The sequence below is a fragment of the Aplidium turbinatum genome, chromosome 15 (genome assembly GCF_918807975.1).
Source record: "Aplidium turbinatum chromosome 15, kaAplTurb1.1, whole genome shotgun sequence".
NCBI classification, from domain to species: domain Eukaryota; kingdom Metazoa; phylum Chordata; class Ascidiacea; order Aplousobranchia; family Polyclinidae; genus Aplidium; species Aplidium turbinatum.
The window spans coordinates 15078279-15087759 of NC_137486.1; the positions used below are offsets into that span (position 1 = coordinate 15078279).

Genomic DNA, 9481 nt, shown 5'->3' on the forward strand with positions numbered 1-9481 from the left:
ACGCGCGCCGCGCGGTAACCAGTAGGCTAATGGCTACACTTACAGAAATATGTAAATGAGACAGAAAATTCGTGGGAAAAAAGTTTTGCGACCGGGCCTGCGTCAGTGATTCAAAGCCTCTACAAGTATGCGAAACTGCCAGGATTAAGCTCTGCAAGAAGCTTTCCAAGTCCGAGGATACAGATTCAATCAATACCAAGTGTGTTTGTAAATTAAAAAGGAGAGATTTTAATGATGCAAATGAGCTAAGTACAGAAAACAATTAAATGCATGATGTAGGCTAGCCTCCACATAAACACACTCAAGGACGTTAAAAATTTAAATAGGCTAGGTAGCGACTAATTTAAGATTTTAAAGGTACAGTTGGTTGGTGGCACAGAACTTGAAAATTGCGAGTAGAATGTTGCTCATGGTAGCTTGAAGCTACACGTTTTCGTCTGACTTTTTTCAGGAGCTATCGTCAGAATAAAATAAGCCTAAATGTGGTCAAGTATGTATAACTTAGTAAAAAAAAAAACGAAACGCAAATTTGGCTAATCAGAGAAAAATTCCAAATTAACGAAGTTTTAAGACAAACGAATTCTTTTTGGCGGCATAAGATTGGATCGAAAGTGTTTATAAAGATTGCTTCCAGTGCTGCGAGGTGGAGCGAGAAACGGCTATTAGCAAAAATTGAAGACACTTCTAGTCTAAAATTCGAAGCACAATCTTCATTATCCAGCAGGTGCTCCATGGCAGAGCTTCTAGATATAGCCTACTTTTGTCATTTACAGTTTTGCAAGCACGATTTGGTTGATTTCTTGTATTGATTCCTTCTCCAATTCTTTTCGTGACATGTTGTTAGATTCGTTCCTCCAAGCATTGGGTCGTGCCGCGCGTGCGGCCTACGCGGCGACTCACAGTGGCACTTAAATTGGTAAATTGCGTTAGTAAATTTTTAACGTTACTACTCAATGCCTTCTTCGTTAATTTAGAATTATTGTGATTAGCCAAATTTACATTTCGTTATTTTTCTTCTATAAATACTTTACCACTTTTAGGCTCATTTTATTCTGACGAGAACTCCTGAAGAGTCACTCAGACAAAATCCTGCAGCTTCGAGCTACCATGAACAACATCTACTCGCAATTTTGAAGTTATGCTGCCCTGACCCCTAACAGCAAGATACAGAATGCAAGAAAATTTTCATAATTGCTTATTTCAATGTTGTCTTTACATAAGACAGCAAACGTTTTGTGACTACCAGCATTTAGAATAATTCATTAACACGAAGCATTTTGTCATCTTGTTGGTACGATTACTGGAGTCACTTAGAAATTGCACAGTGGCACTTGAAAAATTCTGTAAAAAAACATATCGAATGCAAGATGCTGAAGGGTGTACAACAACGTTTCTCAGCCTGTGGTCCACTGACCCGACAAAGGAACCAATAGCGAGTTTTAAGTGAGTCCGTACATTAATTGACTTAAGGAAAACATGCGACCATTTATAATAATTATCATTCAACATTTTCCGCTTAGAATCTTGTTTTGGGGTTCTCCAAAACTTGATTATCCTTTGGCAGGGGGTCAGTGACCACAAAAAGATTGTGAATCGATGGTTTATGATGAAGCAAACTTTTCTTTTATTCCATACCATGCTTTAAATAAGAAAAATGAACTTGGGTTTAGTTTACACATAGCCTATCATGAAATGTACATCATCTGAATTTTTAAGTAAACATTATAAATATTCATACAGTGGATAAACCTAACATATTCAATTTAAGGATCAATTCTTCAACCTTGGATAGAGCGAATGTTGCATAGATTAGATATGTCCATGGCGACCTTTCTACACAAACCATGCCAGTGAGCGGTTTTAAATTTGACCGGAGGGCTGATCGTTATTAACCAAAATCGCTAATACAAGTTGATAGGTTTAGTAGTAGTTAATAAATATAGTCTTTGTGTACCGGTACTACTTAATTGATTTTGAGCTACTTTTATGCTAACGTTACGGTACAAATAATAGACTCAATTTTGGCACTTGTGCTGGAAATCTAAAGGGTCTGGCAACACTGGTAATAGGAAAGATTTGTCACTTTTTAACATAATATAGAAGTTTTGCAGTGATTTAAAGTTCAGCGATCACAATTCGGCTATTTGTATTCTTAAAATTATTATTTCAAAAGGATATAAAGTAAATTTAGCTTAAAATTCAAAATCGAAATTACATGGCCTCCGATCCGCATGTTCGTAACGCTGTGTACATAGATCACTCTGATATATAGCCTAACACAAAAGTGCTCTTTGCAAAAAAATTAGCTGCAAACAAAACAATTTGTGGCACTTTATTAAATGCGTTGATGAGCCTACCTCAACTACAATAAATATTTATGACGATTCAACTGCGCGTACAAAAGTTAAACAAACAAATGTTTGGGTAACATCTGCTGAGATTGATCGTGTCATTTTAACTAACAATACATGTTGGATTGTTAATGCTCTACTTTTCACACAAATCATTGTAATTAAAAGAAAAAAAAGCGATAAAAATTTCAAGAATAGACTACAACTTGTGAAAACCATACCCAGACAAAGCAAAGTAACTTCAACGGGTTTAACATATTTTATTAAAATAAATTAAACGTTAAAATAAACTCAGACGTTTAAATTATGTTATATTTTTTGTGTAATAAAATATGTTAAACCCGTTGAAGATAATTTGTTTTGTCTGTCTATGGTTCAACAAAGCGAATTATATCAACCAAATCTTTATGAACTAGTAAAAACTCAAGTGCAGTACCAGGGGTTGGATAATTATGTTTTGAAGAGAAAACATAACAAGCCAACAAGGGCGGTTCGGAACGTTCATAGGGATTTAATTCAGTACCGGTAACGGCATTCCGAATAAAGCATAAGTTTACTACAAAGTTTCCGCAAAAAATTCTTCCGCAAAGAAGTTGATTCGCAACAAAGTCAATTAAAATTTTGCAGAAAGGAAGTTAACGTCAGGCCAGAATTTTGTTTCTAACACCAGAAAATCCTAAAATTAAGAAATTTTCGAAGAGCACACTGCAAGACAGTGGACAAGGTTTGTGGTGTTTCCGGATATTTTCCTGCGTAACATTTTTGTTTCAAATTCAAATGAAACTTCTTAAATTTCGAATCAAAACATTAACAACCACAAGACTAAGACATTTTATACTGAAACATGAGTTGAAATAATGCAAAATAGTGCTTTTGGAATTAATTTTCCAATCATTGTTTTTTTTTACAGCACCGACGTAATATTTTCAGTAAAAACTGTGCCTTAACCCAAGAGCAGGTATGGGTGGGTGCAGACTGTAAATTAAAGTTTGCAGGAACGTTTGCGTTCATATGCGTAGTCAAAGAACTGGGAACACTGTTTATTACTCAAGGACAGCAAGAAACCAGCCATTGCTGGGTGTAACAAAAATTGACGGAGTATTTCAACGAAAGGTAACACAATACTGTTTGATTGGTAATTTGATCCTCTTAAAAGCTCTCTTTGAAATTGATAAGCAAATAACAACGCTTGGTTCCAAATTGCCGACACACAGCAAGCAAAGTAAAAGATACTTCTTACCGTAGTTAGCAAAATTGGTCCTTTTGTATTGATATATTCATGTTGCAAGTGAGGAAATACGGACGAATTTCGCTTACTTGGTTAGCATCCTTCCAAAAAGTAAAGCCTTCTGACTATCTTGCAATAACACCACGGCCTGTATATACATGACAATACGGTGTCTTGGATGAATAGTAACTGAGACAATCTGATTAAATGATAGCATCATGCAGTAAATCATGTAGCTTTTTGTGCAAATCTTGTGACATAATTTCCGGGCTATTCAAGACCTCACGACACTTACACTTCGCATCTTCTAGCTTGGCTTCATTCTTTCCATGATAGGCAGCTCTCATGTAATTGTAGACAGCCCAACAGTGAACATTGAAGCGCGGCTTGAACTTTTCACATTCCTCAAAGTATTGCCTGAAGCAATCCATAGATTTGTCAAAGTCTTTTTTGCCGGCATAATATTTGGCACAGCAAATTAAGCACATGATTGCACTCGATTTGCTGTCCAAATGCTTGCATGCCAGTTTTATCAAGTCTTCACATGCTTTGTCAGCTTTATCAGTAAGGCTTTGATCGGGGTTGAGTTTCAGAAGCCTCCCGTAACTTCGAACCAGGCTTCGAAGCACAATCAGTCGAGTGCTCGTATTTGAAGGGCCATCAACTTCCTTCAACAATCCGTTTTCATACATTGGAGGTAACGAATCTGAAAGTTGCTCTGAAAGTGCTGCCTCGCACATCTTTATAACATCCATTAAACTCTTTGTATTCTTCTTTTGTCTGACAAGTATTGGAATACTTCCACCGGTGACGGCAAGACGTTCAGCAAGTAAAGACTTGCTTGACATTTCCTTGCACTCTCTTGATATGCACCGTGAAAGAGATGAAAACCAGATGCATTTTTCATATTCGCATGCGAGATCATCTTCAGCAAATAAAATAACACGACTCCAGCTGTGTAAGATAGAAGCCATTCGCTCTGCTAAAAAAATATCCCGGAGTTTATTATCAGGTAGAAACACTCCACAACTTTGCAGTTGTCGAAGCACTTCACCACTATCTGTCCATGATGTGACGGACTTTAAAACTGCATCAAAGTTACCTGAACTTTTTGATTTCAGAAAGTCAAGCTCTTCTTTATCAATAGGCATTGGCAATTTGGAATAGTATTTCAATATGAAGTTGTCTGGAAGATTTGTAGCTAAGTTTTTGGATTCTTGAACCACATATTGAGCCACAGTGTTGTCTTTCTGCTCTGGATCAATTAAAGAAAATAGCCTTTTTTCTTCTTTTTTTCTCCACAGCTTGCAAAGAGCTGCTTCAAAATATTTATTGCTCGTACTTCCATGAACAGGTGATTCTGCCGACATAATGGCAGCCGTTGTTTCATACAGATGGCTTACAAGAGCTGAAAGCAAAAAAGAATCTTCACCAGCAAATAGTTTATCATCTTTTTCAACATTCTCCAGCAGTGACTGCACGTGCCTACGTAATTGGAACATCTTGGTTTGGTTTTCTTTTTTTCTTAAATCTTTAGTTAGCAATCCAGACATGACTATAATAGCACTTTTCAATGGTTGAAAATTGGAAGCTTGCTGCATACCAGCTGCCTTCAGTCGAAACGAGTTGATGACGACTTCATGAAAAGTAACTTCGTCTTTATCTGTCACAGTACACATGTCATGCTCTGTTAACTTGGTAACAAGCTGTCCTTTGTCTTCCTTCAAACGCACCATTTTGACAACCTTTTCACGTAAATGACGAAAACAACCCATGATCAAAAGTTTAGGAATTCGATCATAATGAAAGTACGACAGGCACGACAAAACCTTCCACTGCAGATTAACTCTCGGTTCGTCTGTTGCTTGAAAAGGCAGAGTAAGGGCTTGAAACACATGCTCAGCACTTTCCCCGTAATCAGCCAAAATCTTTTTCGTTTCACTTTCTTGTATTTCATATTCATTTTCTTCAACAAGTTCCAAGTAGTCTGTGTAACTTATTTGAGAATTTTTGCAATGTGCTCTTGCAGCTTGCAGTCCAAGTGGAACGCCACTAAATCTTTGAAAAACTTTATCAGCTGCTTTCATGTCATCATCATCATCCGTATCAGGACATAAATAATCTACAGCCTCATCTCTACTGAAGCCTTTCACATGCTCCATTTTAACACACTTTAAGCCAAGTATTTCGTCATCTGATAAAACTACTGACTTCACACGAGACGTAATATACACATGAAGAACAGTTTCAGCTTTTGGGCCATTTTGCAAACATCGAAAAAAATCTTGTAAAATCTTCTTGCAATCTCCTCCAGGATCTTCAATGATGATCAAGACCGGGACGTCACAACGAAATAAAACAGCAGCCAAAGAGCAGGCTAGGTCATTATGAATGTCTCTTACTATGGATTGATACTTATCATCACTTTGTATATATGAATTTCTTCGAAGTTCTTTCGCTAATTCTTCTAACTCTTGCTTAACATCATGGCCACTGTCGTTACACTGGATATGCCATTTTATACATTGATCAGAAGTGTTCTTAAAAGGGAATTCCTTAGCCAATTTGCGAACAATTTGTGATTTACCACTTCCAGGGATTCCATGACAAAGCAGGACAAGGATAGACACATTTTCAGATTTCTTGAGTATTTTCTGATATGTTTCGGTATCTTTTAGATTACTGATGGGTTGACGAAATCGATGGATAGGAGATGATGACAGCTTTGAATTCTCAGACAAAACAGCTTCAGATTGTTGACTGCTACCTCCTGCCAGAACATATAATAAAATGTACAGATTTCTTCAAATTGGTGAAAATATACAGATTAAAATATAGATCTACTGAAAGCTAAGAAATAGTTTCAGTCAAGGATGGATCCAGGGGGGGGGGTGCGCACCCCCCAAAAAAAATTCAAACTGCTGTTATTTTAATAAACTAATGGTATTAAGATCTAATAGTATTACTTTATATTTTGATAGATCATAGCATTTTATATCGGGTGCAACCTAGTTCGTACCCTGAACAGTTCATACCCTGAAAAGATCGAGTAAAAAATGAAAAAAGCCGAAGTTGCTGATTGCAGTTTCCGCAAATTTTTAAAATTTTCCCCCTGAAAAGATCGAGAGAAAAAATAGCACAAACCGAAGTTGTTGATCGCAGTTTCCACAAACAAACAAACTGAAAAGATTGAGAGAAAAAAATAGAACAAAGCCGAAGTCACTGATCGGAGTTTCCGTTTTTCCGCAAACATTTTAAAATTTCCGGTAATAATCCTAAGAGTTTGCCGAAGTCCTGATCGCAGTTTCAGCAAGCATTTTAAAAGGGTTGGGGTTAGGGGTGTTCAATTTCGATTCGATTTCGATTAAGGTGACATTCGAAATTCGTTTTCGTATAGGACATACAGTCAAACTTCGATACTATGCCACCTTGCTATTATACCACTTTTGATCGTCACCAGCTAAATTCAATAGAAAATATATTTACTATGCCACCCCTTACCCTCGCTACTATGCCACATGAGAGTACAGTATTACTGTATTAACGAAACAATTAACGGTACGAACAAAACGATTAAACGGTTGTAAAACGGCAAAAGTATATGTATGTGCATGTAATGTATTCTCTCAAGTTATCTACTGTAGGTCAGCCCAAAACTATGAGGAATCGTCAGCTGGCGTATGTTCTTTCGGTGAATTTCGTACACCTCGTCGTCTAGCTAGCCGATCGCATCACACTGGGCTTCCCGCTTCTCCGCTGCTGCATGAACTTCCAGACAGTGCTTCATGCCCGCTGGGCATCCTCCAAAGAAACGACTTCGTCCTCAACAGTTATCTCATCATCTTCGCTTTCAACCGGCTCCTCGCTGCGCAACATCTTCGCAATCACATCCAGTGTGAAAGATTCACCAGTCTCGAGGCGCTCATCACTCATCAGCTGAACAAGAAAGCCAGACAGCTCGATCTCTTTGTTCTCGTGCATCTTTTCCTCGGCAGGCAGCGCTTCCTAGATCTCGAGCAGATTAACATCATCCGGCTCAGATTGGATTTCCTCGTACAATTATAATCGTACAACACAACGTGGCATTACATGGTCACATCACAAGGCTGTTTTTACAAACTCTCGCTACTATGCCACCCTCGCTACTATGCCACTTTCTCTTGGTCCCGAAGGGTGGCATAGTATCGAAGTTTGACTGTATTCGAAATTATAGCCGCCCTTTCGGCTGAACGCGGTTGAAAGTAACGCGAGTGGCTCGAAATCTGTCTTGTCGCATTTTGCAAGCAAAAAAGACTTCGACGCATGCGCATCGTCGATCACGTGACTATCACACGCTCTCGCGGGTCCAACGGCCAGTCATGCACACGTGCGTTGAGGAAAGTCGTGCGCAACGTCGTTGTCTTCCACGCACGTGCAGCCAACAGGAGGTGTCAGTTCTTCCGATTCCGATAGCCGCGACGTTGAGCCAACACAGGCGACGCCATCAGGTGATGAGCGAAGACGCCAGACCACTCTGACGGAACTCTTCTCCATGGGCAGGGTCCAGACGGAAGACTCCAACAACAGTGATGATGATGAAATCAGCTCAATCTCAAACGAGATTTCCTATTTTATGAAGCAGAAGCTTGCTTCTGGGCAAGCTGATCCGCTTTCCCTGTGGAAAGCAAATGAAGGCAAGCTACCGCTGCTGAAAAAGCTAGCCGAGAAGGTGTTTGTGATCCCAGCAACCTCGGCTCCAGCGGAGCAATCGTTTTCAAAAGCTGGCCTGACCGTCACAAAGCTGAGATCCCGACTGACGGGTGACCATGTCAATCAGCTTGTGTTCTTAAACACCAACATGGGCCTGAAGCTGTAGACGTTATTTTGTGTTCTTTTTTCGCAAACTTTCATGGCGTATTTTCGTGTTTTCTAGCAAATTTTCATGGCGTTTCTTTCAATAAAATCACATTTTGCAGTGTGGTGAATAGTTGTGATATTCGAAATCGAAATTCGGAAATCGAAAATAAATTGAATTTCGAATATTCAAATAATCGAAATTGAACACCCCTAGTTGGGGTTAGGAAAAGATCAAGAAGAAAAAATTAAAAATAGCCGAAGTCCCTGATCGACAAACAAACAAACTGAAAAGATCGAGAGAAAAAAATAGAACAAAACCGAAGTCGCTGATCGCAGTTTCCGTTTTTTCGCAAACATTTTTAAATTTCTGGTAATGGTCCTAGGAGTTTGCCGAAGTCGCTGATCGCAGTTTCCGCAAACATTTCAAAAGGGGTTAGGGTTAGGAAACGATCGAGAGAAAAAAATTAAAAAAAGCCGAAGTCGCTTATCGGAGTTTCCGCAAACAAACAAACTGAAAAGATCGAGATAAAAAATAGAACCGTTTTTCCGCAGTTTCTGCAAACATTTTAAAAGGGTTAGGGTTGATCAGAGTTTCCGCAAACATTTTAAAATTTCCTGTAATGATCCTAAGAGTTTTTGTTTGTTTGCGGAAACTGCGATCAGCAACTTTGGCTTTTTTTAATTTTTTCTCTCGATCTTTTCAGGGTACGAACTGAGGGTACGAACTAGGTTGCATCCTTTTATATCAGCATGTAACGAATTGATGCTGTGTAGATTATGGATGTGTACCAATGGAAATAATCATGTGTTTTGTACTGCTCATTTTTTTAAACTTTAGAATATTTCCCAAAATGTCATCACGTTCTTGAATTTTATTATACCATAAGTCTTTTTTATTTATGCTTGTTTTTAAGACTTGATTTTTCATGCACACTTTCTTCGTTTTCAGGTCTTCATAAATATTAAACAAAAACATCTGTATTAACAACATGAATGCTTATCGGTATGCCAAATACAGCAGAGACACATTTTGACAGTGCCACACTGATGGACCTCCTTGAATGAA

At 38.4% G+C, this 9481-nt stretch overlaps 1 protein-coding gene across 1 annotated transcript; it reads right to left on the bottom strand.

Annotated features, from left to right (window-relative positions):
• Positions 1–200: 200 nt before the first annotated feature.
• On the bottom strand, positions 201–5857 carry LOC145784372 (uncharacterized). The gene has a single exon (XM_082596180.1). The coding sequence runs from the start codon at positions 5739–5741 to the stop codon at positions 3783–3785; it is 1959 nt and encodes a 652-aa protein (XP_082452306.1). The 5' UTR covers positions 5742–5857; the 3' UTR covers positions 201–3782.
• Positions 5858–9481: the final 3624 nt, after the last annotated feature.

Bases quoted from the DNA above. Each gene is read 5' to 3' on its own strand.
- LOC145784372 (XM_082596180.1), bottom strand. From the start codon at position 5,741: ATGGAGCATGTGAAAGGCTTCAGTAGAGATGAGGCTGTAGATTATTTA.